At 40.3% G+C, this 17,245-nt stretch overlaps 1 protein-coding gene across 5 annotated transcripts in view; it reads left to right on the top strand.

The window, feature by feature from the left end:
- The first annotated feature begins 1,499 nt into the window (after positions 1–1,499).
- The window catches only part of tgfbr3 (transforming growth factor, beta receptor III), a 234,838-nt gene continuing 219,092 nt past the window's right edge, over positions 1,500–17,245 (top strand). For 3 of the 5 annotated variants that reach the window (XM_068036764.1, XM_068036765.1, XM_068036761.1), the window contains exons 1-2: positions 6,104–6,294; positions 15,991–16,214. In XM_068036764.1, the coding sequence (XP_067892865.1) occupies positions 16,154–16,214 (61 nt within the window). In that variant the 5' untranslated portion in view covers positions 6,104–6,294; positions 15,991–16,153. The other 2 variants (XM_068036762.1, XM_068036763.1) reach the window with 2 other exon arrangements.

Genomic DNA, 17,245 nt, shown 5'->3' with positions numbered 1-17,245 from the left:
GTGTGTGTACCTCACATGGACTGCAGGGGTTCAAGAAGGCAGCTCACCACCATCTTCTCATGGGCAATTAGGGATTGGCAATAAATGCTGGCCTGGCCAGTATCAAGAGATATGGATTACAAGCAGGTAAATGGAATTGAGGTACAGATCAGATATGATCTAACTGAATGCTGGAACAGATTTTAGAGGCTGAATGGCCTACTCCTGTTTCTATGTTCGGGATGCCCACATCCCATGAAACAAATATTTTAAAAAATCTACTTTGGCTCCTGGAGGCTCTACACCTCCAATTTAAAATTCTCATTCTTGTGTTCAAAGGCCTTTACGGCCTCGCCCTTCCCTTTTTCAGCAACCTTCACCTATTACCCATCTCGGTTCTTCTGGCTCTGGACAGTTTGCTTCATCATTGGCAGCCACACCATTCAACCATCTAGGCTCCACACTCTGGAATTCCACCTGCTATACCTCACCACCTCCATTTCTTCCTTTATGACCCTCCTTAAAATCCACCTCCTTGACCAAACTTTCGCTCACATGTGCTAATACCTCCTTCTGTGGCTTGATAGCTATTTGTCCCATTATGCCTCTTTGACTGTAAGGGGGATACAGTATATTAATGCAAGGTTTTATTTTAATTGTAAGAATAGTGTTCCATAGTGAATTCAATTTATTGCCATACTTTCCTCCTTAAGGATTTTTGCAGCAGCAGAAGCATGAAAAACGGATTCAGTATGAAACAAATGCATGCATTGTTCTACCTCTCACTTATATACATGCAAAAACATTTATTCCTATTTCCACTTTTCCCTCACCTTAAAAATAAAACAGACCTCCAACAAATATGATTAGCTTAAAGGTATGTTATTGTTGTAAAGGAAAACCTTTATCATCATATCAATATCAATATTCATAAACTGATGCTTGTTTTGTGGTATTATTTCGCAGTATTAATGAAATTAGCAAATTAAATTATGGATTACGAACAAAATATTAATTAACAGTACATTCTTAGCAATTGTAATATCTATAATATTTACATTTTAATGGTGGCAAAACAATAATTGTCTTTTCGTTCCCAAATATGTACGTTTGGTAATGCCACAAAACAAGAAATGCAACTATAAAAATAACAACATAAATATTGACATTAATAAACGTTTTCTTTTACAACGGAAGTACTCTTCACACTAGTGGCGTTCGCTGAGTTTGGATAGATTATTTATCAATCAATTATATTTTTCGAGCCAGTTGGTGGAAAATCTTCATCGCGGACACAAACAAAATTCGGCCGGGGTTCTTCAAATAGTTAGCGCCTTTTTCTATGTGCGTCAGTGGATGGTAACTATCCAGCAAAAAACTGGTGTTACATGGCGTTTGTTTTCCAGCAGATGGCAGCTAAACACTAGTCCAACAAGCTCTCTTAAAGACCCTCTACCCCACCCACGCCCCCATATCTCAACAGTCCGGTGTAATGTTGTTTGATTGCACTGATTTGTCCAAACCACCAAGTGACATCAACTGTGGAATTTTTTTTCTTCTAGCAGCTCTTGTATAAAGAGCTGCTTAAAATTTATAACATAAATATACGCTCAATAGCTGCAACCGGAACCCGGATTTCACAACTGTTTATAGGTAATTAATATTTTTTTAAAAACTAATATAGCGACAAACTTAATTGTTGGGGCATTAGTTCCAGTGATTTTAAAATCATGATTTATGGCTATGTATATTTGTTTTGCTTTTTATTATCGGTTTGATTTTCTGTATTAAATCGTAAAATATGCATGTGAACTTATTCAAGTTACATTAATAATGTTAAATATTACTTAACACTACTGAAGGAAGATCCTGTAACCACGTTTATAATTCTCAGAAATCCAGGATTTTTCTTTTTTAACCGAAACACTCGGCAAGCAAGTTAGGAAAACTATACAATGTGAACGTGTACAGCCCGAGATCATTTTAGTTGATGTTTTCCATTAGTTTAGACAGTGCATGTTGTTAAAATAATGTATTGATCCTTCTTGTAACTGTTCTCAATGTGTGTTTTGTTCACTTGTATATGGTTTGTCTGGGCGCGCGTTGCTTCCTTGGTTAATTTCGGAAACACGTTCAACAATTCAATTCTTGCGGATGCAAAACAGAACTAAATCGCTTCCTTTTTGTGAGAGTGAACGTACTTTGGAGAGATAGAAAAAATTGCTAACAACTTTCAGTGTGAAGAACTTTCAAAGATCTCTGGACTTGCAGTGCACTTTTGATTTCAATAAATATTTCCCTCACGGATAAAGTATGTATTTCATTTAACGATGCGTGTTAAATCTACATCGTATTCGAAAATTTTTGGCGCAACTTACTTAAAACCAAGACTGAAAAGGTACAACCGTTTGCGGTTAGTACACTTTCTAAATGTCAACTGTTAATTAACCTGAAAAGCCAATAACAACCCCGAGTTCAATTCCAAAACGCAGTGTGGTGCTAGATGTATTCTGAACATTTTTCATGTGGTGAGGCCACTATCGCATTCATGAATTGCCCAGGAAAGAATACTTTTAGACAAATCAGCTAAACAGTCTTCTGCTCTTAATTTCAACGTTCGCCACGTGACTTGGGATATTTGTTTTTAACCATCAAAGCGGTTAAACTGTATGCTGTGCTCCGGCTGCGCCACCGACTCCCCTTCTCTCTCTTTCTTCCTACACCCCACCCCACCCCCTTCCACTTAATATTTGAGGTGCGATTTGCTCTGGTCACTATGTTGTAGGGACATCAAAAATTCAATCAAAAACAGCGTGTGTTGTGCCAATATGTATGCCTTTTCTTAGTTTTTGGGAAGAATGGATTCTTTAACGTACTTCTTTAACGCTCATTTCATAGTCACTCCTATTTCAACTAAAAGTTAAGAAATTGGAGGAAAATACTCAGCGTCCTCCTTAACCAGATGTTGAAAAGCATGCCAGCAACTATCAGTGTTAGAATGTAAAGTATATAGCTCAAGTTTAACAAGGTTGTACAGGCACTCCATAAATCACTGGTGAGACCAACCTTGGATTATTTGGAAATAAAAACAGAAAGTGCTGGAAATACTCAGCAGGTCCAGCACTTTCTATTTTTATTTCAGATTTCCAGCATCTGCAGTATTTTGCTTTAATCTTGGATTATTTTCCACAGTTCTAAGAAAACACCCAGCATTATTGTAAAGGCTCAAAGAATGCCCCATTGGGTAATCAACTCAGAGTTGTACAGATCAGCTAAGAAAGCTGAATCTGGAAATTCTCTTTCAGTGCTTAATCGACAAGGGGTGGGGTCGGGTGGTTCCAGAGGGTACTTTCTTTGTTAGATATTTCTTTGCCAATTTGATCTTTAAAAAATATCTGCTTGGATATATAAGTTTTAATTTTGTACCTGAGTCCTCGTGGAGCCCTACATTTTAAATGCAGCAGTACTTTGGCTAAATGGAAGGCCCAAACCCCAGAATGTCAGGATAATGCACTTGTATCCCGTCAGCAGCGTTGTTTCCAGTGTCGCCAGGATTAGAGGGGCAGAGGTCTAAACAATAGTTGTAGAGGCAAAACATAATGGTACTGCAGTACTTTCAGTACTTCAGCAGTAACAGAAGACGCAAGAACCATAAATGATTTTTATGGACTTGAAACAGAGGATGACTGATACTATTAAAAGAAAGAAAAACTTGCATTTATACAGCGCCTTTCGTGACCTCAGGACATCCCAAGCCGCTTTGTAATCAATAAAGTACTTTAAAAGTGTGGGGACTGTTGTAATGTAGGAAACGTGACAACCTATTTGCGCACAGCAAGATCCCACAAACAACAATGCGATAATGACCAATTATCTGCTTGGTAATAGTGTCATAGTTGCTTTACTTCCACCCAAGAGGGCAGATGGATTCTCCAATTAAACTTTCATCGGACAGACAACAGTGCAGTACTCCCTCAGTATTGCATTGGAATGTCAGCCTCAGGTCTCTGGAGTGCGACTTGAATGTACAACCTTCTCAGCCAGGTCTGACTACTTTCTCCCTGTATTCACAACAGAAGACATGAGTAACATGCCCTCCCTAGAGACAACATTTTATAAATGAGATGAAAATCTTAGATTAGCAAAAAATGGTTCAAAAGAAATAAATTTTCAGGAATAGATGGTACATTTAGAGCAGATTTATATGCCCTTAATAAACCTTATGGGGGAGTCACTGGGCAGGCGTCAATAGATTGGAAATAGGCTAATGTAATAGCCCATATTAAAAGATGTAACAAAAGAGACACAGGAAGCTACAGACCCATTGATTTCATTTTAATTCTGTGTAACAGAATAGGATCAATTATCAAGTGTAAACAAAGATTATCCTAACCCAGTAAACAGTTATTGTGGATTCAGAAGCAGAAGATCCTGACTAACGAACCTCCTTGGTTTCAAAGAAATGGCAACTAAAGTGGATTTTGGAAATCTCTATGATGTGATATACATGGATTTCTATAAAACATTTGACAAAGTTACACAGAGAAGGCAATTAGTTACGCTCAAAGCTCTGGTGTTCAAGATAAATTTTAGAAATGGATAGGAAATTGGCTGAAAGGTGTGGAAAACAACAGGTACTTGTTCGAGAAATTATTTCAGGGTGGGAGAGGTGAGTAACGAGTGTGGTGGCAAGGGACCAGGGTTGGAACCACTGTTTCTAATTTAAATCAACGACCTGGATTCAGAAACTCAATGCAAATTGGTCAAATTTGAAGATAACACCAAACTGGAAGTGGCAGTGGACTGGGAGCTCAGAAATAACAGAATGAGTTGAACAAAATATTAAAATGGGCAGAACAATAAAATTTAATGCAGAAAGATTTCCTGCTCATTACAAACTCAAATGCGTGTATGAAGATGCTCGAAAAGATAACGGCGAAATATTCCCCCGCGGAGTTTTTATTTTCAAGTGGGACATACAGGCGATATTTTACAATCAAAATGAGCCAGTCTTACATCAATGTGGGGCCGTTGAGAAGTCTGTTAGATTACGTTTTGCTTAAGCAATCTTCTTGCGGTCCAAGATGTCTTTTGTGGTTAGTAGATTTCCTGCTCATTACAAACTTAAATGCGTGTATGAAAATGCACGAAAAGATAACGGCGAAATATTCCCCCGCGGAGTTTTTATTTTCAAGTGGGACATACAGGCGATATTTTAAAATCAAAATGTGCCAGTCTTACATCAATGTGGGGCCGTTGAGAAGTCTGTTAGATTACGTTTTGCTTAAGCAATCATATTGCGGTCCAAGATGTCTTTTGTGCTGTTTGAAACTGTTTGGTAATGTATTTTTTACGAATAAAGTATATTTTAGAAATAAAAAAAATTTCTGCACTTAAAAAATGCTAACGTACTTAATTATTTCCAAGTGCTGCTTCACTGAGATTTGAGCACAGCACAATACCGGTGCAAGTTTCTTGCCGACTGATAATTACTGACTTTATGGATATACCAAATGTGCAGTGGGAAACCCCCCCCAACACTGACAAGAACATCACTCCTTAGGTACACGCTTCAAGGAGCTCACATTTCGTGCCTTTGCTACAGGACGGAACAAGTTCTCACAACAGAGAGAGCAAGCATATCAGCTGCAGATATTTCACTCCTTGGGGTTTGTTTACCAAGTATTCTCTCCAGCCCTTTTCCTGTGGCTATTTCCCTCGCCTCCCCTTCCTTTCTCATCTCCGACCGAACTCATTGCTTAACCCCAAACTCCGTTTTCCCCCTTTAATATATCATATAAAATATTAACTTCAAAGCTCCCTCTTGGCTAAAATTGTCCCGGGGTTCGATTCTGCAACACCGCGTTCCAAATTCCAACACAGAAGGGAAAAAAACTGGCACAGCGGCGCGCGCTCGGGCCCGCCCTCTGCAGTCGCATCGCCCAATCAGTGGCCTGGCTGTAGTCACGCAGCCGCTCGGGGTGGGGATTGGGGGCGGGGCGTGGGTCGGAGGGAGGGGGCGGGGCTGCGTCGCCCGCGAGCGGGTAGCGAAGCATGCGCACTGGCGGATTTAGCGTTGCTTGGTACAGAGTCGGAGCGGGAGGTTATAGCTGAGTCGGTGAGTTCCCAGTCCAGTAGTGAGTGTCGCTGCCGGGGAGCTGACAAAATCACGCCGTGTGTCGGGACGGGACACCGCACCCACACCAGCCCAGAAAAACTCTCCGATACCAGAGTTGAAGAGTTAAATCGTGGGCTTCAAACTCGGGCCTGTGAGAGTGTTTTCCGCTGCGTCCGGTGTCCCTTTGACAGCTCGAGGTACGAACATGGTCCGTCAACTTTTAGCAGATGGAGAGACTGGATCTGAACTGGTCTGCAGAGTGCAAAAAAGCTGCAGAACCAATTGTTTTCAGAGCACTAACAATCTGCAAAGAATATGTGTGTGTGGACATGTTGCAGTTTATTTTTACATGGGTGCCACTGAGTTTTTTGGTGGTTTTGGCGAGTTGTATTCTTCACTTGGCTCATCTCCCAACGTTCGCATTTGTAAGAGAATCGAATGAAATCCGTTGCATTTTTTTATTTGCAGTGGCAAGTTTTTAAGCATTGGTTGTGAGGCATACGAGCTGAAAGCTGAACATCGTAGAGGAAAATAGTGCGTAAAATAGTATTCCTATGTGGGTGTATTTGATCTTCCAGCACTTTTTGCATGGATATACTTGTCAGGTCGTAATTTCGGCCCTGTAAGTTATTGTTGCAGGTGGCTCCTGATACAATTTTATTTTTGGAAAAGCAACTTTTTGTCTTCTTTCAGTTACGTAGGAGTGCAGTTTCCCGAATGATTTTCTTCTACATGATTTTTAAGTTGGGACTGTTATGCAATAACAATTGAGGGGTTAAACAGAAAATATTATCTTTAAGAAACAAGTTAATTTATCGATTTTCAGGATATTAAGCTGCGGGAATTAGGAGTCATGTAGTATCAGTTTAGGGATCCGGACACATGGAGTAGCGGATGATGGGTTGTCGCTTGCTTTGAATTTTCATAGCACAGCTAAAACGATGGCAGTCATTATGTTAATGTATATTAGGGTTATAGTCGTAATATTGGGCTTTATATGTCCTATAAGCATGAATTGAAATTAAGTGCATCAGATAGGAAATCTGTGATTGTTCGGAATCAATTTGTGTTACTGACTGGAATATCGTGAATGAGAATTGCTGTTTTCTCTTAAATTACAGGTGGTGAGTTTATCTTTTTAAAAAGTTGTGCTGCAAGTTCTGAAATGGTCAAACAGCCCTAATGTCACTAATAATATCCGATCTGGAGAGACATGGCAATGATGAAACTAAGCAATAGATGGAGGAGGAACCTTGGCAGCAGTAGAGACAGATGGCATAGTCATATTCTACCTATTTATATCTATATGATTTTTCAATTGAAATGCAAGCAAGCGGTGACGAGTTATACTGTGCCATGCTGTCTAAAATTATACCAGAATTTACGTGGTCCCTTTAACATGTTCCAAAGCGCTTCTCAGGCAATTAAATACTTTTTGAAGTGTCGTCACTTACAATGTAGAAAATGGGTTAGCCAATTAGCGCACAGCAAGCTCCCACAAACAGCTAAGAGATAATGACCAGATACTCTGCTTAAATGAAGTTGGTTGAGGTATAAATATAGACCAGGACACTGGGAGAACACATCTGAAGGAGCAGGCAGGACCTCAGTTTATTGACTCATCCTAAAGACAGTACCTCCCACAGTGCAGCATTCCCTCCAGTTCTGCACTGGAGTGTCAGCCTGGACTTTGTGCTCAAGTTTCTGGAGTGGGATTGAACACATGGCCTTATGACTTTTATTCGTTCATGGGATGTGGACGTTGCTGGCTTGGCCAGCATTTATTGAATCCCTTGTCACCCTTGAGAAGGTGGTAATGAGCTGTCTTCTTGAACCGCTGCAGTCCTTGGGGTGTAGGAAGGGAGTTCCAGGATTTTGACCCAGCGACAGTGAAGGAACGGCGATATAGTTCCAAGTCAGGATGGTGTGTGGGTTGGAGGGGAACTTGCAGGTGGTGGTGTTCCCATGGACCTGCTGCCCTTCTAGATGGTAGAGATTGCGGGTTTGGAAGGTGGTGTCGAAGGTGCCTTGATGAGTTGCTGCAGTGCATCTTGTATATGGTACACACTGCTGCCACTGTGCGTCGGTGGTGGAGGGAGTGAATGTTGAAGGTGGTGGATGGGGTGCTGATCAAGCGGGCTGCTTTGTCCTGGATGGTGTCGAGCTTCTTGAGTGTTGTTGGAGCTGCACCAATCCAGGCAAGTGGAGAGTATTCCATCACACTCCTGACTTGTGCCTTGTAGATGGTGGACAGGCATTGGGGAGACAGGAGGTGAGTTACCCACCACAGAATTCCCAGCCTCTGACCTGCTCTTGTAGCCACAGTATTTATGTGGCTGGTCCAGTTCAGTTTCTGGTCAGTGGTGACCCCCAGGATGTTGATAGTGGGGGATTCAGCAACCACCCAGTGAAGACTCTCACAAAGTGAAGTTTTCTACACATACACACTTAAACACATGTGCAGAACCCTTGCTCAATGACATGTAATGGCTCGTGAAACTTTTAATCTTTGAAAAGGACTAAGTTTTTAAAAGTTCAATGGGATGTGAGTGTTGCTGACAAGGCAAGCATTTGTTGCTCATCCCTAATTGAGAAGGTGGTGGTGAGGGACTGCCTTGAACTGCTGCAGTCCATGTGGTAAGATATATTAAGATCCAGCAGATCATCTGGACTCTTAGTAAATGTTGAGAAAGTTGGCATTGCACGAGCTACAATTAATCTGCCACAATTCTAAAGACAAAACAGTGTGAGATACTGTAATCCACCTGGTCTCATGCTCAATGTAGGAGTTCTGTTGCTTCAGAGAGACTGCTGGGTGGGACTTAGCCTGCAAGAGAGGGTTGTGCAGAAAGGAAGATGGTGAAATTAGATCTTGAGAGCGAGAGAGATTAATCATGCTTAATCTGACCAAAACCTGAGAGTGTGATGATGCTGTGTGGGATCAGAGCCTGACGGGGAGAGAGAAAGAATGATGCAGCATAGGACCTTGCTATGGAGGACAGAAGCATGCGCCTATAGGAAACAATATTGTCTCATTATCATTCTGGCACACGATTACTGAAGTGCTTTAGAAAAGGATTAAAATGGCTTTGTGAATATTTGTTGGGTTGCTGCTTTGTAGCACTACATGTAATAGATTTCAAGTACCAAAAGCATATTTGTTGGAACTGCTCCATGCAGTAATACAAATTAGATCAGCTGTAAACTAAGGAGAGTTGTGGCCTGTAGTTGTACTGCAGCTACTGCCTTCACGGTAGTGTCTGTGGTTTGTGATGTGCAGCTGGTAGAACAGTAATACTGTCAACTGCACAGCAATGTGGATAGTACTAAGGTCAGTGTAAAGAAAACTTGCACGTGGATATAAGCAAAGCTGCTGTCCCTAGGATGTCATTTAATGTAAGCTGGGAAAAGTACAGTGTGATTGGGAGTCAGTTATTCTACCATTTTCATGTCTGCACCTAAAACAGCTTCAATTTGTGATGGTCCATAAAACTGAGGTGAGTGGGTGTAATTAAAAAGAGGAATATGCTGAATTTGGATTTTATGCCTATGTGTGAAAATAAGGATTGGGTTGTTATCATATGTCATACGTTTGCCAGTACTCAGCCAGCTGCTCACTTGAAGGTACACAGGATACCTCTTGCTTGGCTCTTTGAGATGATCTTAAAAGGGCACCATCTTGGTAAAAGGATTCAATGAAGCCTTTGCTTTACAGTTAAAACATTGATATAAATTTACTATCATGTCATTGATGCAAAATGCTACAGGACTGTTCTGGTTCATCTTCCTGTATCAACAAAATCGACTAAACGTCTTTGCATGAAGACATTGCCTTTTTTTCAATGCTATACTTAAACTGGTCAGTGGTTACAGTGCTCTGGGTGCCATCTGCTGGTAGTGAAAATGATGGAACAATACTTCTGGTTGGAAATTTTGAGTGACACTGGTGAAATTGGTATGAGCATTTGCAATGATAACTTTGCGTGTTACCACATCAGCAGCTTGCGTGCAATGTATAAAGTCATTTTATCTGCAGAAAAATTCCTCCTTGCTGACTGCTGTTCTGTTTAGTGTATAAATTTGAAAAGTTCTTTCTGCAAACAGCAATTTTTTTAAAAGTTTGTTTGCAAAAGGATTGTTATAACTAGAAACATCGAGTTTATTATTGTGTTTTTGTTTAAGTTGTAGGATTCATATGTATTTTTATTAAAATCAATAGTATTCACAAAAAAGAGTGCTTCCAGTAAAATAGTTCTGGCTTTTGAAATGTTGGTCAGTGGACTTTCCCTTTTAAGAAATTGCTACTCGCACTCTTAGTCATGATGTAACAGCACATCAGGGGTACAGACCTGTGTTTTTTGTTTTTAATGGTTTGACATATGTTTCAAATTAGTTCAGTGGCAGCTGTGGGTTAGCGTCAGATCTGGAGAAAATAAAGTGCGATTGCACACAATGTTTTATAAAATTTTTGTTTGTTTTGATCTGCATGTTGACTTTGGTTTCCTTTTCCAGTGTTCTGTAGTGAACCAAACTTTAAAGTCTCTGTTTTTCAAACGAACAATAAGGAATTTCAAATTTGTCCTTCATAGTAGAAAATAGTTTTTAGATGATGGAATGATACAGAAAATGTGTAGTAGATTAGATGTAGTATATTTGGCACGACCATCCAAAGATTTTGTAGTAGAAACATAACCCTACCCAATAAAGGTAAAAATTAATTTAATGCATGATCTGACCGTGTGTCTCTGTCCGTCTGTCTGTATATCTACCTTTCTATCTATCTAGAACAGTAGCTTTATTTTTTGGCTACTGAATATCACAGTTTACCAAAAATTAATAAAAAATTCAGGAACAGTTGTTTTTAGTAACCAATGAGAGGTAAGTAATATTCCTATAATTAATAACCGGACATAACCCAGGTGGAGTATTTACCATTATATAACTAAATTGCAGTTTTGTATACAAAATGTACATTTTAGTATTATCATTTGCATTCTTATATATTGCAGTAGGAAATACCTCAAATCATTCCTTTCTCCCTGGGCCAACTAGTTACTTCTGTCTCCTTTGAGCAACTGGTTTTCTTCATTTCATTGCCACAGTGCTTCAGTTGAAAACTAATATTTTTACTTCATTAGTAAAATGTTAAACATCAGAGGTAGATGTTTAATTTAGAGGACGCTTTTCTTATTTGCTTCTTTGAATTAGATATTGAATGAACAATACAATTAGACCTTTTGACAAAATAATTATGAATAATTTTAAGTAATAAAAGAGCCAAGATTTAGGTTTGTATCAACTGGTACTGAACCTTTTGAGGTTACAGTTCTGGATTGTTCTTGGTGAACTTAATTTTTTTATTAATGCTCATTTAATGGGCTGAATTACTAGTAATTTTACATTTTTACACTCTTGCCTGCAATGAAACTTGGGGGAGGGCACAGCTGTGATCTGTTCTCAACAGCAAATAAATTGCAAAATTCTAGATAGCAGTATGGCTAAGTTCATGACAAATATGCTTAAATTTTTATTGCTATTAGTTTGTTGCATTGGGATGATTCGTAGAAACATAGGAGCAGGAGTAGGCCATTCAGTCCATCGAGCCTGCTCTGCCATTCCGTATGACCATGGCTGATCATCCACTTCAATGCCGTTTCCCCACACTATCCCCATATCTCTTTATGTTATTTTTATTTCGATATCTGTCAATCTCTGCTTTAAACATACTCAATGACTGAGCTTCCACAGCCCTCTGGGGTAGAGAATTCCAAAGATTCACAACCCTCTGAGTAAAGACATTTCTCCTCATCTCTGTCCTAAGTGGCTTTGCCCTTATTTTGAAATTGTGTCCCCTGGTTCTAGACTCCCCAACCAGGGGAATCGTCTTAGCTGCATCTATCCTGTCTATCCCTTGAAGTATTCTGTAGGTTTCAATGAGATTACTTCTCATTCTTCGAAACTCTCGAATACAGGCCCAGTTTCTCCAGTCTCTCTTTATAGGGATTGTCCCGCCATCTCAGGAACAAGTCTCTGGTGAACCTTCGTTGCACTCCCTCTATGGCAATAATATCCTTCTTAAGGTAAGGGGACCAAAACTGGACACAGTGCTCCAGGTGCGGTCTAACCCAGGTTCTACACAATTGAAGCAAGACTTTGCCACTCCTGTACTCAAATCCTCTTGCGATAAAGGCTAACATACCATTATCCTTCCTAATTGCTTGCTACACCTGCATGTTAGCTTTCAGTGACTTATTGATAAGGACACCCGGGTCCCTATGTACATCTACACTTTCTCATCTCTCACCATTTAAGAAATACCCTGCACATCTGTTTCTCCTACCAAAGTGGATAACCTCACATTTTTATTCTAATACTCCAGTGATTCTGTTTGGTCATTGTTAAACCATTTCTATATTTTTCCTCTCTCCTGCCAAGAAGGTGTTGACTGTTGCAAGGATAAAGTCACATGGACAAGTCATCCCAATGGTAGTTCACCCAGATGATGAGTTTTGGCAGATTATTTGGCCATGGTGGGCAACTGAGGCAAATCCTGTTCTCACCTCATGTTCTGTATGTGTGCAAGTTACAGTGAAGGTCACTGGTTAGTGATTTAGGAGTGAGAGCTTGAGGCCAAGTATAGGATCCCAACTGGTGCTTCAGCTAAGATCAACTAATAGACCAAAAAGCTGAATTTGGGCTTTTCTGATCTGTGTAGATTTCTGACCAAAATGTTCAATGTTCATTTTAATTGAGCATTCCAATATTCATGCCAAAGGTATGTTTTCCATGTTGTATTCAGCTTGTACATACATGATTTGGCATAAAAAGCATCAACTTGGTTAAGTTGGTAGCACTGTCATTTCTCATGTCTGAAAGGTATGAATTGGAGCCCTGTTCCAGGACTTGGGTACATAAACTAGGCTGACACCTCAATGTAGTTCTTAAGGAATGCTGCAATATTAGAGATACCATCCTTAAGATGAAATGTTAAAACCGTGCCGTGTCTTCCTGTTCTAGTGGTTTAAAATGATGGAAATGATCCTATATTCCTATTTGAAGAAGAGCAGAAAATTCTATTTTTTTCCTTTCACGGGATGTGGGCGTCACTGGCTAGGCCAGCATTTATTGCCCATCCCTAATTACCCTTGAGAAGGTGGTAGTGAGTAGCTTTCTTGAACCGCTGCAGTCCATGTGATGCAGGTACATCCACAGTGCTGTTAGGAAGGAAGTTCCAATATTTTGATCCAGAGACAGTGAAGGAATGGCGATATAGCTCCAGGTCAGGATGGTGTGTGGCTTGGAGGGGAACTTGCAGGTGGTGGTGTTCCCTTGAATCTGCTGCCCTTGTCCTTCTAGGTGTTAAAGCCACAGGTTTGGAAGGTGAAGTTGAAGGAACCTTGGTGAGTTGCTGCAGTGCATCTTGTAGATGGTACACACTACTGCCACTGTGTGTCGGTGGTGGAGGGAGTGAATGTTGAAGGTGGTGGATGGGGTGCCAATCAAGCGGGCTGATTTGTCCTGCTACTATTTGAAGATGAGCAGGAAATTCTCTTTTTTTTTTCCTTGGTGTGCTGGGCAATATTCCTCCCTCAACAAGCAATATAAAAAACAAATTAACTCCGGAACTCAGCGATGCTCCATTTGGCTGCAGTGTTTACTTTCATACCAGTGACTATTCTTCAAAAAATAATTCATTGAATGTGCAGTGTTGTAGATAATGTGATAAATACTACATAAATGCAACTTCATTCTAACTTAAATTATGGTGACAATATTTACATTGCATTGAGATAAGCTGTATTTCAACAATAATCTAAATCAAGAACAGCTACAATATTTGGATCAAGCAAGGTTAGAGGGTGGGGATAATTGAATCCCATGAAGAATGGGAGGAGTTTCAGGGCAAATAGGATGATGAGAGTACAACAGAAGGGGTTGAGGGAAAGGAGGGGAGAGGTACAACTCAGCTTGTTTTTATATAGCGCCTTTAACATAGTAAAACATTCCAAGGTGAATAATCAGGAATATACTGAATCAAAGAAGTAGATGTTCTGACAGGTGACTAAAAACTTGGGCAAAGCAGTAGATCGGTACGGTGAGGAACACAAATGAGAAGAGGGTTTAAAAGGGAGGAGAGGGGATAAAAGGGAGAGGGGATTTTTTTTATTGGTTCTTGGAATTTGAGTGTTGCTTGCAAGGCCAGCATTTATTGCCCATCCCTAATTGCCCTTGAACCTGGTCATGAGCCGCCACCTTGAACCATTGCAAGTCCATGTGGTGTAGTTACAACCACAGTGCTGTTCGAGAGGGAGTTCCAGGATAGTGAAGGAATGACAATATAGTTCCAGATCAGGATGGTGTGTGGCTTGGAGGGAAATTTGCAGGTGGTGGTGTTCCCATTGCGATTGCTGCCCTTGTCCTTCTAGGTGGTAGAGGATGCGGGTTTGGAAGGTGTTGTCGCAGGAGCCTTGGTGGATTGTTGCAGTGCATCTTGTAGATGGTACACACTGCTGCCACTGTGTGTCGGTGGTGGAGGGAGTGAATGTTGAAGGAGGTGCCAATCAAGCGGGCTGCTTTGTCTTGGATGCTGTGGAGCTTCTTGAGTGTTGTTGGAGCTGTATCCATCCAAGCAAATGGAGAGTATTCCATCACACCAGTGACTTGGATAAAAGGGAGGGAAGAGGAAAGATGAGGAAGAGGATGATGTTGATCTTCAACTCATTCGGCAGGGGATTGGGTATTATTGGTGTGTGTTTGTGGTCCTACGTTGGGCAGAGTGGGGTCAGGTTCTCTTTCAGCTCTCTAAAGGAGTGGTGGATTATAATCTTGCACCTTTGCTCAGTGTGGGTGCATTGGATTGCTATCCTGAAGCTATTGGGGGGTTAGAATTCTTTCAGAAGCTCATGCTACTTTCCAGCATTCTCCTTACTTCCCCTTAATCTTCTACTTCCTCCAAACACAGCTTTTAAAATCCAACCTTGGTGTCATCAATCACGATTAATAGATAGAAATATAGAAATTTCCAGCACACGAGGCCATTTGGCCCATTGTCAGCTGTCTTCCAAAACTATCCTACTCCTTCACACTATCACCATGGCTTTTGTTTCTTCATCTTCTAATATTTATGACATTTTCCTTTTAACCTGACCAATTTTCTTTCTGGAAAACACCAGATAAAAACAGATCTTGCACGTCCATCAAACGCATATTTGCCGTCACTTCTTGCACATATGTATTTTTGCAGCTTTTTATTCCCTTTCATGCATTCCATTTGGGTCTTTGGGTTGGAGTTATTACACAAATCTATTCCTTATTAGTTGAATGCGTTTTTTTTGTTAATATTGTCCATAGTTGAAGTTTGTAGGCGTATACTGTCTATTGCTTCTATTGTTCCAGAAGTGACTAAAATTGTAATGCTTGAAATTAAAGGCCTCTGCTCGGAATTGAAATATTTAGAAAATTAGTGAATATTTGTATTAGTCTTGAAAATTCGCTGGCTCCGCCATTGACCAAGGCTTGTAATCCTGATTATGGGACCCTTGCCTGGGCTTGGGGCGACTCGCAAAAGGGCAAGGATGACCACTCCCTGAGGTCTCAAATGACCCTGGTACCCTAATGTCCATAAGATCTCTGATCAATGTTCCCTTTAAAATTCAGTTGCTGTGTGTAGCCCTTTTTGTTTTAGTGCACAATTCCTTTTATATTTCTTTGCAAGACCACGCACACGTGTTATTTATCCTAGAACAAGGCCTGCACGGTACCTGTCCGACTACTGCAGGGCTGCGCATCTGCACAACTTAACGGGAACATTGTCTGTTTGAGTTTAAGTAAAGTCACATTTGAATCATAAAATGTAACTAATCATTTACATTCTCTACATTTTTCCCTTTTAGGTTTGTGAAGGCAGGAAGATCAGAAGTCTTAATCATTCTATCTTGCTGAGAACTGTGGTAAAGTCTTACCAGTTACAATAGACGACTTTGGCTGTATCAGAAGATAAAAGTATCTTCAGTGGACTGTGTAATACAGAACACCTTACTGCATTGTATTCTAAACATGACTTCGAATGGAATTCAAACAACATTGCTCATTATGTTGCTATGTGGAGTATCTGCAGGTGAGTGCTTTGTCACAGAGATGTTTTGAAAACAGTTTTAAAACCTAGTTGTCTTCACTTTTCATATTAAGACTCACCACAGGATCTATTATTCTTGCAGAACCTCAAAACTGTGAACTCCTTACCTCCCCTTAATCTTCTACTTCCTCCAACCACAGCTTTTAAAACCCAACCTTGGTGTCATCAAATCACGATTTATAGGTAGAAGTATAGAAATTTCCAGCACACAAGGAGGCTATTTGGCCCATTGTCAGCTGTCTTCCAGAGCAATCCAAAACTATCCTACTCCTCCACACTCTCATCATGGCTTTTGTATCTTCATCTTCAAATATTTATGACATTTTCCTTTTAACCTGATCAATTTGTCAAGTAGATCAGCTGTCATAGATCCTAGCAGTGCCTCAAAATTCAACTTGTTAACTTATCATTACTGGCTAGATTATGGAAGCAAGGCTAATATAGAGAAGAAAAAGAAAAACAAAACATTGGGAAAAGAACATGAAAATGAACTTGTTCTGATATTTCCTGGCTGTGTTATATAAGGGTTGAAAGAACAGTAAAGAGAAATAAATAATTGCTTTGAAAAATGCAAGGCTCCAGAATGAAACTAATAGTGAAAATGAATGAAATTCTAGAATTTCACTGACAATTGAAAAAGAGCTGCGCAAAATAATGAAAATACTAACTCAAGTTGCTGAAATTATGAAAGTGATGCAATAGAAAAGATGAGTGAAAGGAAAATATGAAGGAAAAAGAGAGGACCGAAAAGAAAGAAAAAGATTAATGAAATGCAAAGGATTAAAAGAAATGCTGAACTATGAAAGGGGTGACAAGGAGAAACAGAGGACATACAAGTTTGTGGACTGTGGGCGGCACAGTGGCGCAGTGGTTAGCACCGCAGCCTCACAGCTCCAGCGACCCGGGTTCAATTCTGGGTACTGCCTGTGTGGAGTTTGCAAGTTCTCCCTGTGTCTGCGTGGGTTTTCTCCGGGTGCTCCGGTTTCCTCCCACCACCAAAAGACTTGCAGGTT

Source organism: Heterodontus francisci, chromosome 8 (genome assembly GCF_036365525.1).
Source record: "Heterodontus francisci isolate sHetFra1 chromosome 8, sHetFra1.hap1, whole genome shotgun sequence".
Lineage (NCBI taxonomy): Eukaryota > Metazoa > Chordata > Chondrichthyes > Heterodontiformes > Heterodontidae > Heterodontus > Heterodontus francisci.
The sequence above is the reverse complement of the archived record's forward strand: the minus strand, read 5'-3'. Positions and strand labels throughout refer to the sequence as shown.